This window comes from Brachyhypopomus gauderio, chromosome 6 (genome assembly GCF_052324685.1).
Source record: "Brachyhypopomus gauderio isolate BG-103 chromosome 6, BGAUD_0.2, whole genome shotgun sequence".
Lineage (NCBI taxonomy): Eukaryota > Metazoa > Chordata > Actinopteri > Gymnotiformes > Hypopomidae > Brachyhypopomus > Brachyhypopomus gauderio.
Genome location: NC_135216.1, coordinates 13,260,712 through 13,275,732, shown reverse-complemented (window position 1 = coordinate 13,275,732; position 15,021 = coordinate 13,260,712). Strand labels below are relative to the sequence as shown.

Here is a 15,021-nt window from a genome sequence, read left to right as displayed (position 1 = left end):
TCAAAACATCACACTACCAAGTTAGCCATCAGCATGACACTAGATTTTCTATGCACTCTGAAGTTAACTCAAAGTCAGAGCAAAGTCAAATTGATTGTGGAGTCAAATTGAGTTGACCTGTAAAATTGTAGTCAGACACTTACAACACCACCAGCAGAACCGGGAAGACCACGTTCACCTCTGGAACCAGGAAGACCATTGAACCCCTGAGACCCGAGCATTCCCTGAGGTCCTGCAGGTCCTGGTGGTCCCTGTGGTTAGAACAGTGGAGGAACCTCCTTTTAGGTTTCAGGATCAGTTTACTAATAGACTGAGTATGACATGTGGTGTGTGTCAAGTGTGATGCATTTAAAATGTCTGGGAAAATTATAAGAAAATACCATGGCACCAGATTCTCCAGGGGATCCCTTCTCACCAGCCAGACCAGGGGGTCCAACCAGCCCATTCTCTCCCTGAGGTCCAGCAGGTCCAACATCACCACGCAGACCACGAGGACCATCTTTTCCAGCAGCACCAGTGGGACCAGAAGGTCCAACAATACCCTGTTTAGGAATATCCAGGAATGGTCTTTAGTGGAGAATGAGTGCATTCTCTGGTTATGGCATCGTAAGAAATAACGAGGAGCTTCAATGAGCTTTTGATGACGTGAGGTATTAGAATACTCACAGCAGGACCAGCAGGTCCAACTCTTCCAGCAGCACCAGGGAAACCAGTCAAACCCTAGGATATGGACACGTGTGGAATTTGACTCATGAACAATGAATTGTAGAAACAACTTCAAGATGTTCGTATCCAGTTCTGTAAAAACAGGATTAGTGGAAGAGCTTACAGGAGGACCGGTGTCACCACGACCTCCAGTAGGGCCAACAGGACCAGCAGGACCCTAAAGCAAAAGCCAACACCACCACAGGTTAGACAGAAGACAAATCTGTATTGTGAGTAACAAAGCTGAATGTTTGGTATAAGCTTATTGTCACCTCAAAGGAGACACATTTAAGTCTAAGTTTAAGGCCAAACTATTGCTTAGAGTCTTAAATATTTTTACTTTATTGTCAGAAGCTGTGCATCTTCAGTTCTTTTAAAACGTTACCAAGCATTTCACAGCTAAGTTCATCTCATTTGAACTTACGAGTGGGCCAGTGTTACCAGCAGGACCAGCAGGGCCAGGAGGGCCAACATCTCCCTTGGCACCACCTGGACCCTTCTCGCCTCGAGCTCCAGTCAAGCCATCAGCACCCTGCAAGAACCATTCGAGCCATTTCAGTTTTGATCTTGATGAAAATGAAATACTCCATGGCAGCAGTGAAACAGACGTGTGCACTTACAGGGGGCCCAGCAAATCCAGAGGGTCCAGCAGGGCCAGACTCACCACGCTCTCCCTGAAATCAAATAAATGGTTCACAGATAAGGGCCTTTTACATATTGGTTGTACAGTGGATGCAGCATGATGGACAAATGAATTAAAGGAGAGCTTCATCTTGTAGATGTCATACATTTGATCTAAATTGTGGTGTACATAGAAAGGGGTGAGTATGTTGTATCTTGAAGTAAAGAAGCTATGCTTACAGGAGGACCACGGGCACCCGCAGGTCCAGAAGGACCGAAGGAACCAGTTTCACCCTAGAAGAGAGTAAAGGCAGTGCCACATTATTTATGAGCTGTGAGAAGACCACAACATTACATGAGTCACTGAAGGAACTCCAAGGAACTCCCTTGCTATTTCTGTCAGGGTGGCTCCAGGGTTGTGCCATCTACCTCTATCGGGGGGAGCTCACGAGCCAGTTCTTGTCAGCGCAATCAGCGGTGATGACCTGCACCTGTCTTTCTCCCTACTTAAGGAAGACAGATGCAGTGTCTCACCGCTGAGTTGTTTGTAGCTTCACGCTATGCGGTAGCAGCCAGCCATCTTTCTCAGTACCGTGTTGCGTTGTCTTGGTGTCTCGTCACCTCTCTGTCTCTCTCTCTCTCTCTCCGAGTATTTTCACTCCTGTGCCATTCTTTGGCCTATCTCAAGTTTTCCTTTGCTGTTTGTTCCTCTGTCCAGTTTTGTTGGTTATTTTGGGAAGGGTTTTTTGTTTTTGTTTCTCTCACTTTAGAGAGCCAGCTACTGCCCCTGGTGTCCTGAGTTTGCTTACTAGTTTTTGTTTTTGTTTATTCCTCTCGCATTAAGGTTTTTGCATCTTTTCTGTTATTTCTCTCTACGATCCCGTGCCGTGAGCGGTGTTTTTTTCTTTCCTCTCGTTTCCTGCATCGTTTTGGTGAAGGTTTCAGTCCTCCATATTTTTTGTGGTTTGTCACTTGGATTCGTCCGTTTCTGTTAAAAGCCTCGCAGTGCTTTTACTTCTGTATAAACCACCGTGTCACAATTTCAAGAGATAAATGTTTCAAGTGACAGTACTGACTTAGAACACTACAAATTGGTATACTATTGGTATTTTTTAAACACTAAAATGCCATTCTAAACTCAACACAGTTCAGTTCTTAAAGTCAGTGTTTTCTATTTATAGTGCAGTTTAATGAGGCTAATTTGTATTTAGGACAAGTCATATGATTCATTGCGTAAGGGTCACTGAAGATCAATGATCAGTGATGTCACTGGATCAATAATTGCACAGATCACACAATTATGATGAGCAGTCAGTCCACAGGTTATTAAAGTATTAAAGCAGTTCTGTAAGCAAATCTGTACTAATGTTGCTTCTAATTAAGGCTTACAGGTATACAGTACTTCCTATTTATTCAGATTTATGTCAGAAATGAATGACAAGCCATCATTGCTTTACGGTATTAGTTTCAGCAGTAAAAAATAAAACTGGTGTAAAACTTTACCACAGATGAATATTATTATTTTAAATATGAATTCAATAAACAGTATTAAGTACATTTTAAGTGTTTTTGCTATTATTGCCTTCCTGTTTAGTTGACCCCACTGGTTTCTACATCCTTTCCAGCAGATGGCAATACTGAGGTATTACGGGTTTGATGGCCACTGTGCAGATAAAAATTTCCAGAGGTGAAAGGGTAAAATTTCTCAGAAATGGAGCTAGAATCAAATGTCTGCTCAAAACAGTTATTGGACTCCATATGGATCATCTTGCTGGCCTCTTGAGGTATTCAGAGTTCCACAAGTTTAAGATGTCTTGTCCAGTATTATGTAGCTATTAATGTAATTTTTATGTCTCATAAGTCATACAAGATCCACAAGGAATTAAATTGTTGCAGTATCAAACAATGTAAGTCCAGTATAATTCTGCCATAAGGTTATTGTAAATATTTGTCAGCACTCAAATGTAAAGTAGGGAAGTGATGAAATATTCTTTACCTTGTCACCATTAGCACCAGCGGGTCCAGGAGGGCCACTAGGACCAGGAGCACCCTGATCAACACATAAAAAGCCTGTTAAGTTGGTTGCAGGAGACATTTATATAAAAATGTTGGATAAACACATTTATAATATAATATTTGTAATATTTCTCTGTATGTGTTTGTAACTTACACGGGCACCATCTCTTCCAGCATTGCCTTCTAAGCCTCTGTATCCAGCCTCACCCTATTTGTGAAACAGATGAAACAGTACCAAATTTTAAGCCTTAAACATTATATACTTTGTCAGACACTAAAACATTGCAATTAGAAAACTGGTTCGTGCTGTATTGCATGTGCAAAAGTCAGCTCCTGAGAAATATCATTCTATGAGTAAGCTAGAAACATTCTTGACCTAGAACAAATGCTTGGGACTCAAGTATGCACGGCGCCATGTTAGGTGGGCAGACGGCTCTCCGGGACTGACCTTCTCACCCTTGGGTCCGGGGGTACCAGCTCCACCACGCTCACCAGGCATACCAGCAGCACCCTGATGCCCTGGAGCACCAGCAGGTCCAACAGCGCCTGGCTCACCCTGAGGAGAAACAAAGGTTTTGTTTTCTATATTCAAAACACAACTGTCAAACAATAGTATTCTCTTTGACCTTTCGTTCATTTTTATTATTGTTGTCACTTCCTCAGCTTCTGAGTGACATCCCATGCACTACATTTCCCATAACCCTCCTGTTTATTTCTTATCCCACGACTGTTAGTTGCCCCTGCGTCTCACTGTCTACCTTATCCCTCCCTATGAATGCTGTCTCTTCTTTGTTGTTGTGAAGTCTTTGTTGCATTGTCTTACATGTCTGAGCTGTTCCTGTGTGTTTACTTACACCCCCACCCCCACCTGCTCTGTTTTTGGTGTGTCTGCCTGCTGTTTCTGCTGTTGTGATACTGACCATCATCATCATTTTGACCCCGATGAAGGACCTGCCCCTTCTGCACCAAATCACTGAATTTTACCTGGAACTAACTCTCCTGAAATTGTCTCCTGACAAGTTTATTAATACTGCACATTTAACAAAATATCTAGGATCATAAAGTGGGGTTTCCAAGTCATGCACTACATATATTAAATATTATTGAATGCAGCACCACAGATAACAGGTTACCTTGCTTCCATCAGGGCCAGGAGTTCCAGCAGGTCCACGAGCACCAATGGGTCCCTGGGCACCGGAGGCACCAGCAGGTCCAGGGTTGCCACGCTCTCCCTAGAAAGAAACCAGAGGGTGAAGATGGTTCAAAATTCCCATTTTAAATTGGACATTTGTCTTTGGGTTACAAATTCATGCAGTTCACAATATCAGCCAAAGGTTAGATACCTTTACACCAGCAGGTCCGGACACACCATGATCTCCGGGGATACCCTACAGAGATGTACATTTATAAATGTAAATATTTATATGGTTTACATAATCAGATATATTTCAGTGATGTCAGTGATACCCTATAGCAGTTATTAGCACATTTATACCTAATGTTGTCTAAAGTATTGTTTTATGGCATCAAACTACAAATTATTTACATTACTCTGAGCTTTGTCATTCTATTACTGGGTGTTAACAGTCAATAAATACACAAGGTATCACTATAGGTCTGACTTACAATAATCCATCACATGCATATGGGAAAGATATGCTCTAAGGTTTAAGAATATCAATAGACTAAGATTATTCATAGATTAAGATGATCAGTGTAAGAACTCACTCTGTCTCCAGGCTTGCCAGTCTCACCAACAGGTCCAGCAGGCCCAGGGAGCCCCTGTGATGATGAGAAAAAGATCATGAATACAATAACCCACTCACTAAAAATAACATTCATACAGTAGATAAAAGTATAAGGAGATACAAATTATTACATCAAAGATGCAGTCAGCGGAACATTTAGTTCACATGAAATTTGTTGGACACACTTAATGAATAATAAAGATTTCATACATTCCCCAATGTATGAAATTTGCCCATTTTGCTCCAGCAGTTTGGCAAGGATTTTTGCATAAGCTGAGGTTTTAGCATAATGAATCATGTTAATTAATGTTGCTATTAAAGGGTAAAATGTCTAGAAATCATTTATTACAACATTATTTTCTGACCTAAGCCTGGGTGAGTGGATTTAGGTCTAAACAAGACCAAAGAATTAGTAAGTGGGAAATTATCTGCTGAAAATGATTGTTTTCCGAGTCCCCTGAGTGAATATGTAAGTGAGTGAGATACATACCTGGAAACCAGGAGCACCGGAGGGTCCCTGCTCTCCTTTCTCACCAGGTCCACCCTGCAGACAGAAGACGAATCACAATTAACATCAAAAATCCCATATCAACTTGATGGGTTTGGAACAACTTGTGCAGGTCTACGTACAGCAAGTCCAACGGGACCGGCGGGGCCATTGTTGCCATCAGGACCAGGGGCACCCTAGAGAGAGAAAGACAAGCAATTCAGATGGGGGGACAATTTTAGTACCAGCAAAATATCAGTTAGTATTGACATTAATATGAAGCAATTCAAGGTGCTTACTCTCAGACCAGTAGGACCAGCGGGTCCCTTGTCTCCGGGCTTGCCGGGCTCACCCTAGAGACAGACAATTGGAGTAGGATGAATTGCACTGTTTGTTAATCCATACACTTACAAAGAATTCAGCATTGACTTATGTATATGATTTTCTTGTGTTGATGTTTGGCTTGCTGCTATTAGAGTAATTGCAATAATATTAGTAGTAATATTTGACAAAAAGAATTGTCAGTACTCACAGAGGGTCCTTTAGGACCAGGGAATCCAATATTACCAGGTTGGCCTCTGGGTCCGGTAGGGCCAGGAGGGCCAGAACGTCCATCTTGGCCAGCTGCGCCCTGAAGAAGGTGATGGGTGGAAAACGTTATTGGAAGATTGAAGATGTGGAGTTAGGGTTATGGTGTGAGTGTGTGTGTGTCTTTATGGACACTTACAGCGGGTCCCTCCTTTCCTGGGGGTCCAGCACTTCCAGGGCTGCCAGGTAGACCCTGTGTTTAGAGACAGAGTGAATATGGAGCCCTCTTCAAACCTCCTCTTGCCCAATCACATCACTGTATCATAATGTTGTCCATGGTGGATTTACAGCATAATACCTCTGAGAACCTATATGACTTATTATATTTATTACATTTATTTTAAAAAATGAAATATTCTGCCAAGCATTGTATGTTCCTGGCCCAGGTGAAATACTTACTCTGGCTCCAACCAGCCCAGCCTCACCAGCACGGCCAGAATCACCAGGGGGTCCGCGGGGTCCAGCGTTGCCAACAGCACCTCTTTCTCCAGGCATCCCCTGGAGGAGTAAGGTCAGAGTTCATCACTGCCGGAAGGCCAGCATTTTAATATATTATACTGTTCCAGTCTTCACATTTTGCTGCAGGAGTTTTACACATATCCATATCTGTCCATTACAGCCTTGTCATTTGCCAAAGATACTTCACACATCAATATGACCTTCAAATCTATTTTACTGTCAAACATTCTCTAATTATGACTAGGCACTTGTTACTACTTGTTGGATGGTGGTCAGGGATCTATAATGTCACAGTAATCTCACCATGGGGCCAGCACGACCACCCATACCAGGCAGACCACGAGTTCCAGCGGCTCCCTACGTAAGAAGAAGTCACAGAAGTCAGTAAATCTGCACATGCATCTTAGGTATCCCCTATATATAAACCCAGCATCAAGGGGGAATATTTAGCCCCATATGGTTTTCTAAGGATTTAGTCATTTGTTTTTAAGGATTAATTCGTTAAAAAACTAGGACTCACTCTGGCTCCACGCAAGCCAATAAGACCAGTAGCTCCTTGCTCTCCAGTGGGGCCTCTCTTACCCTCCTCACCAGCAGGGCCGGAGGGGCCTTGGGGACCAGGGGTGCCCTGAACACAACAGTCAAAGAGGTCAGGAGGGCGGGACTAAGAAAAGTCGTGTGGTTTAGGACAAAGTGCATGCTGCTGATCACTGATGATGAGTACTTACAGGCTCACCCTTGGGACCAGCATCTCCCTTCACTCCAGAAGGTCCAGGGTCACCCTATAATTAAATAAGCAATAAAAAAAGATACACATGAAATGTAGATGCTAATAAAGATACGGTGGCTTTGATCTAGCTTTATAGATGAAGTCCCATCTAGGTGGGGCTTGTGTGAAAATATATGACGTGGTCAAGTCAGGTTAAGTTTGTTAAGGCTGAACTTACAGCGAGACCTCTGGGGCCAGATGGTCCAGAAGGTCCCTGGGGGCCAGGGCCTCCTCTTGGGCCAGGGAAACCAGGAGCACCAGCAACTCCAGGAGCACCCTGCCAGAGGAGAGAAATCAAATAACAGACCCATTAAAGCCAGCAGATCTACTGAACAACAAAACACATTTAGGAACCTTTATCTAAAGATGAGAAGACAGCATTTCATTTTAAAATCTAAACTGTAATAGCTCAGTAATTAACCTTAATTTTTTTTTTATCAATATCGGTCCATGTTATAAAGAAATAACACAGCTGAGGTCATTTTCATCTAATTCCTGAATAAAAGATTTCCAAAAGCCATACCAATTTTTTGTCCACATCCTTAACTTAACTGGTGGTCAACCCATTTCATGTGTACTAATAACATATGTTTCCAATCCAACCATATCAGGTCTTACCATCTCTTTGAGCACACCAGCGTATATGGTCCAATTTGCTGTGTAGTAAATATGGTGCTCACACCAGCTAACATTAGCTTAAAGTACGCAGCTAATGGCCAGCTTCTGTGCTCTTATAACAGTCCTGTGCATGTTTATGTTATCAGACATTTAGGACATATCAGACATTATCTACTGTGATGTTGACGTAACATTTGAGACCGTTAGGGCTGGAAGGTTATTCAGCCACAGGTTCAACAGCAGTACACCTGCTCACACGTGCATATCCTGTATGGACTTTCAGAACCTCACCATGAGGATGAACTAAGGGTGCTACAGGGCTCAGGTTTTATCTCCAGAGATAAAGGTATTGCTGTGACGTGTGTCTGGTTAAAAGAACGTTGCAATCAATACTTACAGCGGCTCCCTTAGCACCATTGATTCCATTGGCACCAGGATTTCCCTACAAGGAGGCAAGCAAAGTGTGTCAGAGTACGTTTTTCTCAAAACAACACATTGCTTTATTGAAGTGTAAAATAGTGTATATACTTACAGCGGGACCGACTGGGCCAACAGCACCATTGGGTCCAGGCTCTCCTCTCTGCCCCTGAGGTCCACCTGGGCCAGTTGGTCCAGCAGGTCCGATCTCTCCCTGTCAAACATGGAGCACTAATGATGAGCTCTCAGTAAAAACATCAGTAGTGCTATTACTGGATTCTTTTTATACTTAAGCTAACGTGAATTTTATATTCCCAAGAACCCTATAAGAATCACTTATGCCATAAGAAATATTTGACATATCTTTATGATATTAAAACAGGTTAAATACAAAATTGTAAATGAATTAAAGGGGCATATTAAAAAATATATGTAATCATGCTTTATAATAAGCAAATAGAATTTTTTATAATATGTTATAAATATGTTATAATATCCAACTTAACACACACAAAGCCATTGTCATATATGGTTTACAGACATGGGCGATCAAAGTAAATCAGAGACAGTTATATTAAACAGATGTTCAAATATTGTGCAAATAATACCAATTTTTCTCAGGCTGAAATCTAGAACAGATTTACTTACTTTAGGACCAGGAGAACCAGGGAAACCTGGAGGTCCAGCGGATCCAAGAGGGCCCTGGGAGAGAAGATCACAGAAGGACAGCGTTGGACCATGAGGGTTTGGCTTTGATGTGGAGAGGTTGAGGGTTGAATACTAAATTAAGTACATGTGTTAATGTAGAAATACTATACTCACAGCAGGGCCGGCAGGACCAGTGTTACCATCAGCACCACGAGCACCAGCTGGACCACCAGGACCAGCACGGCCTCTCTCACCAGGCAGACCACGAGAACCCTAGAGAAACACACACGTGTACATGTGTTATGAGAGAAATCACGAGACACTAGTCTGTAAGCAGACCCATTATAGGGATGACTCACTCTTTGTCCTGGTGTTCCATTAGAACCATGAGCACCGGGCTCGCCCTAAGGGGGGGGATGGGGGGGGGGGGGGGGGGAGTGGGTTAAGGGGCAAAGGTTAAAGATCATATGTGACGAAACATGACTGAGACAAATAGACAAATGTGGCATAAAGTACAGACTTGCTTTACTTTAATAATAACAATTTATGAATGAGACCATCACTTGTACAGTGATACTAGCCTATCTGCCTCCACTGGTTTATGATGTGAGTTTTCCGGTTGTTTCTCGGTGTACTGTTACCTTAGGGCCAGCACCACCAGGCTCTCCTTTACGTCCATCAAGACCATTGTAGCCCTGTGACAGAAACAAACATTCATTACTGACAAGTTCCATACATCTCACCAATTAGGCCTGCTTCCTCTGGTCACACTTTAGCCTTGAATGTGATTTTTGAAATATAAATGCACTCCATGTCCGTAGGGTGTCTTATAAGATAAAACAAAACAAAACAAACACCTTATCAGGTGTTCTGCGCTGAAAAAAGAAAGTAAAAAGTACTATTTGTCACTCACTCTGTGTCCCTTCATGCCAGGAAGTCCAGGAGTCCCAGGGAAACCACGAGCACCCTGCAGAGGACAGAGACGACCAAATGACCATTACAGTCTAGCAATTAAACATTCAGAACAGTTTCATTTCTACTTCACCTCTTTTTTTTTACCACATCAGAGACTGATCAGTGTTGCAGTATAATGACCATCACAGACACAGCAGTATCTGGCTAGGACACATTAGGCTATCGCACTGCTAATCAGCACAACATATAAATGTGTATGTAACACTGATGGAAGTCCTGATATAAGACGGCCCTCTCTAGCCATGTCTAACATCAGCAGCACATCCTTCAACCTGTTCTAGCCTGCATGTTTATAGATGTTGCCTTTACCTGAGCACCGGCAGGTCCTCTGTCTCCAGGCTTGCCTGGTCTGCCATTGTTTCCCTGTATTAAAGTTACCAGAACATGCACTTAGCAATTATACACCTTTACACTGATTTACTATGAGTGATAGAGGGTTTTTTCTGTAATTACAATCAAATTAAGGTCTATGGCATCTGATTAATCTTTTAAGAGTGTATCATTTTACTCACGTCTTCACCAGCTTTGCCTGCAGGTCCAGGGGGCCCACGAGGTCCAACTGCACCCTGTGTGAAGATGAGAGGGGAAGGAGGAGAATGAGTCAAGTCACTTCCATGCTTGTCTGGGCCATTTTGGACCCAGTGGTGTCATAGGAACAATCTTGTGTTCTTACAGCCTGGCCGGGCTCTCCGGGTTCACCAGCATGTCCTTGGAGTCCTTGGGGTCCCTGCAGCACAAAGGTCATCAAAGGTCAGATGTCTGCATGTGTACCCATAATTCAATAGGAGAACAACCACAGGAAATACCACTTACAGGTGCACCGGGAGGTCCAGCAGAGCCTCTGGGTCCCATCAGACCCTTTAGAGAAGAATAAGAATGAGTCCATGAGCATTCGTTCATGTATAGTGTATGGACAGCCACGGCTGACAGTCCTGAAGAAGGGACAGGACCACTGAGGCTGACTGCCAATGGGATGTGTTGTTCATCGCAGGTAACATGTCAGGTGCTCACCATAGGGCCAGGGCCAGGTTCAGGTCCTTTAGCGCCATCATACTGAGCAGCAAAGTTCTGTTAAAAGGCAAAGCAAATTACCCTGTTCAGTCACTTAGCAAGATAAGAAAATATTAATCTCAATAAAGATGGATTTATGTGGAAAATATGCTTGGCCATCAAAATAATTAATCAAAAATATTTGTTATCGAATTACTGTAATGGATGTCAGTGCAATGTAAACACAGTCACTTTCACACTGGAATCCATTCAAGTTCAAAAGGTCAAAGGTCAATTGGTAATCAGGTTGGGAGGAGGTTATGAGATGTAAAGATTTGTGAAGTATTAGAACATCAGTACCAGAGCAATTACGTTTCGTGCAAATGGCATGAAAACATGAAGTTAAGGTTTTACTTACTCCACCAAGACCAGGGGGGCCGGGAGGCCCAGGAGGCCCAGGAGTTCCAGGTCTGCCAGGTCTGCCATCTGGTCCTTTAGGGCCCTGTCAATGAAAAGACAGCAGAATTAGAATGATCATGTCCAAACTGTAGAAACATAGTGTCATGAATAGCTTTGACTGAGATTAGCTCAGAGATCAAAGGTTGTACATCTCTCCTGCTGTGGTACTGACAGGACATTTAGGGACTTGTAAAGGCACATTTACTGCAATATTGTCATTATGTGATTCACAGGGACACAAACTACTACGTTGCTTTCCTTTCAATTCTTGTTGTTTTGTTTCTTGCTCTTGTGCTTTTTATATACTGAAAATACAGACTGATGGTTTATCATCCAAAAGAGAATCTAAGAAAATAATTTGATGTAGTTCCTGTACTTGAGGACTCTGTTTCTTCGTCACTCACCCTGTCACCCCGGGGTCCTTTCTCTCCCCTAGGGCCCTATTGATGAGAAACAACCATTACCAAACTCAACAAAGCCAGCACAATGATTGCAATCACACCCTCAGCCTGCACAAGCCTTGAGACTACATGCTTTTCCATGATATAGCATAAATTAGGCCTAAAACTAGCTTTAAGGCCCTGTGCTGAGATTTCAGAAGTGACCTTACATACAACTGCGAATGCATGCATTGGAGATCAGTCTCATTTTGGTGGGCATGTCGTATAATAATGTGAACTATGCTTGACTCAACTAAACATGAGTCCCATGTTCAGACATGCAACTCTCCAAGCACCAGCACAAACATAAGAAGTAATGCTCACCTTTACATAAGCCTGGACAGAAAGGAAGATAAATAAATGCAAGATTTATTTATTCCAACTTTCCAAGTTTCTTATGTCATTTTATGTGTAGGACTATGTGAGCAGCTTTTGCTTGGCTGTGATCTCATTAAGATCCATGCACATTAGTGACCTCTACCATCACACTACATGCACATTCCTTCATTCTTCACATGCTTCGGTAATGGATGTTAGAACAAAATGTACTGAAAAAAGATGCTTAAAGGAGTTTACAGGCCTCACTTAAATACAGAGTCACAAATTGAGATTTAATGCATTTAATGCATTTGTTAACTCCTTTAAACACCTATAAACAAAAGAGACAAACAAACACAGATTTGTTCTTAAATTTAGGCAACCAATCCGCCCCAATCTCAAATACAGTGTTTTAACAATGTACTGTACACAGTACTGTACAGTGTACAGTAATTCGGTAGCTGTTCTGGGGTAGATGAATTCCTGGGCCATGTTGATTTTATGCAGAAGCCTCCCCCTCAGAGAAGCATGTGAAAAGGGTCATTGTGCCAGGGCCGTCTGCCCAGCCCGGGTGGGTAGGTTCTGGTTTCACTGACACTCGCCTCAGCCAATAGAACCTTCATGCTCTTCTTGTCAGGGAAAAATATCAAGCATAGTAGAAATATCGTAAAAGCACAGAATGCTGCAGCGTATTTGAGATTGGTCAAATTGGCAAGAATCTTTTTACTGAATATCAACTAATCTGGAAACACACAATGAGGTAAGAATTTTTATTGCTTGACTAAAGAATAAATCCATGCAAGTGTACTGACCGCTGGGTGAAGTAACAGAGGAGGAGACAAAAATGGAGAGGGAGAGGGAGAGAGAGACAGAGAGAGAGAGAGAGAGAGAGAGAGAGAGATGATAAAATTATCAATTAGAAAAATAAATATTTTTCTGAAATACTTTTAGCAATCTTCTAAAGATATGAAACAGGAATAAATTTAACCCAAATGTGTCCCATGTGTAAATGAACAAAAGCAGAGTGACATATTGATATGTCTCATTATTTAACTGTAGAACAACTGTGTACTACTAAGAAGTGTAATTTGAGAACTGTGGTATGGGCCTTGTTGTTATTGCCTGTTTTAAAGTAATGTAAAGTGTGGAAGTTCTAAATGTATACTTTTAAGTGTTGAAGCAATCAGGTTAAATAATAAACACCTAATTCTGAAGAATGCTGTATATATAAAAGCTATGGGTATCGATCATTGCGTCATTTTGACTAAAATCCTCTAAATGTATTTCAATTGAAGAGGCAGAGATGTCTCATAATTGAAATCTAAAAATATGGGTACAGTAAAATCCCTGTATATTACAGATAGCAGCAATGCAATCCTGAAAGGATACAATTACAGATGCTATTGTAATAATGCTATTACAAACAGAAGGACCACCTCTGCTATTACAAGTATTACCAATAACAACAATATTAATGTGTAATTCAATTTAGTAATAGCACAAAACTATGTAAATATCTAAACCTAAAAAACTATTGACACATTAGTGATTTACTGAAATACAAAAATAAATGTTGGAGCTCCCTTAAACTGCAAGTGTTGTTCATCTGCATAGGCCTTCCGGTCAGGATACCTGTAACCGGGACACCGAACTGCCAAGCGTGATCCTTGACCCTTCAAGGAGGGGTTATTTTGAACGGTAAAAATGTTCTTCACTTTGATGTCATGTGATTGCTTCTCCACTAGATGGCGCCTCTGAGCATTTGGGGGTGTCTGTGCGAGTCTAATTGTACCACAAAGCACATTTTGAAAACTAAAATAAAAACTTTAAAATTTCGATCAAATATTTCAATTAAAGATAAACTCAGAGTATGGCTCTAGATGCGATATTCCCGTTAAAACGAAAGTGAGTTAGTCCTGAAATTGAAAATTTGCTCATATAATAGTAAAAAGATCGCTTGTTTTTTTACTATTCAGCCTTTTACATTTGCTTACATTTTTTTTACATTTACGCACTTTATTTACCAACTAAATAAAATAGATTACTTAAAAATGCAGCCAAGATATGCTATTAAATACTTCGACCAGTAGGGGGCACGTTTTGCTATATCTATGATTTAAAAGTTCATGCTACCAGAGCCTGGGACAAAAGATGAAGTCCAACGCCCAACATTTTAAAGAAAGCTAATTATATTCGCTTTATTGTCATCTATTCTCATTATTATCTACTCAATGCAGAGTAAGTTACTCAGCTACGTTTTGCAGTCGTCGGTGCTGGGAAGTTTAACTAAGTGTCCTCATTTCCTAAATGCAAAAGATGAATATATCCATGGAAAAACGAAGAATCCTTTAAAAGTGCAAGAATCCTTTGGATTTTTACAGTGGATAGCCAATGGCACACTCCCTCAGATGTGGGTCTAGCTGTCCTTCAGGTCATCTCCAAGCACAGGCGTCAATAACCACCCCAAACAAGTGAAGCAAATCCACACGAACTCAGTGAGCAGAGCAACAAACGAGGCTCAAATTCCTTGGTAAGAAAAAAGCATTTTTACAACTTACACTGGCATGATGCTAGGTATGAAGTCACTGCAAGCAGCAACAGAATCCGGGTATCCACAAAGCTGAGCATGTCTAGTCAGACACGCAGACTCCTTGTCCCGCTGTGCCTGGTTTAACTACTTCAAGCAGGCATACAGTTGTGGTGACGAAAGTAACTCCAAACTTAGCAGGAACCTGCTGCCGTGATGCTAGAATAATAAAGTCC

The 15,021-nt window shown here is 41.8% G+C and overlaps 1 protein-coding gene across 1 annotated transcript in view; it reads right to left on the bottom strand.

The window, feature by feature from the left end:
- col1a2 (collagen, type I, alpha 2) overlaps positions 1–15,021 on the bottom strand; it is an 18,383-nt gene extending 3,362 nt beyond the window's left edge. The window contains exons 1-39 of the mRNA XM_077008811.1: positions 14,813–15,021; positions 13,204–13,213; positions 11,905–11,940; positions 11,460–11,543; positions 11,063–11,119; positions 10,865–10,909; positions 10,725–10,778; positions 10,564–10,617; positions 10,361–10,414; positions 9,990–10,043; positions 9,718–9,771; positions 9,436–9,480; positions 9,251–9,349; positions 9,077–9,130; positions 8,544–8,642; positions 8,409–8,453; positions 7,572–7,670; positions 7,353–7,406; positions 7,145–7,252; positions 6,928–6,981; positions 6,565–6,663; positions 6,305–6,358; positions 6,110–6,208; positions 5,877–5,930; positions 5,721–5,774; positions 5,581–5,634; positions 5,071–5,124; positions 4,686–4,730; positions 4,476–4,574; positions 3,791–3,898; positions 3,497–3,550; positions 3,323–3,376; positions 1,567–1,620; positions 1,326–1,379; positions 1,130–1,237; positions 830–883; positions 667–720; positions 381–542; positions 144–251 (exon numbers count right to left, since the gene is read on the bottom strand). Of these exons, the coding sequence (XP_076864926.1) occupies positions 144–251; positions 381–542; positions 667–720; positions 830–883; positions 1,130–1,237; positions 1,326–1,379; positions 1,567–1,620; positions 3,323–3,376; positions 3,497–3,550; positions 3,791–3,898; positions 4,476–4,574; positions 4,686–4,730; positions 5,071–5,124; positions 5,581–5,634; positions 5,721–5,774; positions 5,877–5,930; positions 6,110–6,208; positions 6,305–6,358; positions 6,565–6,663; positions 6,928–6,981; positions 7,145–7,252; positions 7,353–7,406; positions 7,572–7,670; positions 8,409–8,453; positions 8,544–8,642; positions 9,077–9,130; positions 9,251–9,349; positions 9,436–9,480; positions 9,718–9,771; positions 9,990–10,043; positions 10,361–10,414; positions 10,564–10,617; positions 10,725–10,778; positions 10,865–10,909; positions 11,063–11,119; positions 11,460–11,543; positions 11,905–11,940; positions 13,204–13,213; positions 14,813–14,886 (2,655 nt within the window). The 5' untranslated portion in view covers positions 14,887–15,021. The remainder of the gene's footprint in view (positions 1–143; positions 252–380; positions 543–666; positions 721–829; positions 884–1,129; positions 1,238–1,325; positions 1,380–1,566; positions 1,621–3,322; positions 3,377–3,496; positions 3,551–3,790; positions 3,899–4,475; positions 4,575–4,685; positions 4,731–5,070; positions 5,125–5,580; positions 5,635–5,720; positions 5,775–5,876; positions 5,931–6,109; positions 6,209–6,304; positions 6,359–6,564; positions 6,664–6,927; positions 6,982–7,144; positions 7,253–7,352; positions 7,407–7,571; positions 7,671–8,408; positions 8,454–8,543; positions 8,643–9,076; positions 9,131–9,250; positions 9,350–9,435; positions 9,481–9,717; positions 9,772–9,989; positions 10,044–10,360; positions 10,415–10,563; positions 10,618–10,724; positions 10,779–10,864; positions 10,910–11,062; positions 11,120–11,459; positions 11,544–11,904; positions 11,941–13,203; positions 13,214–14,812) is intronic.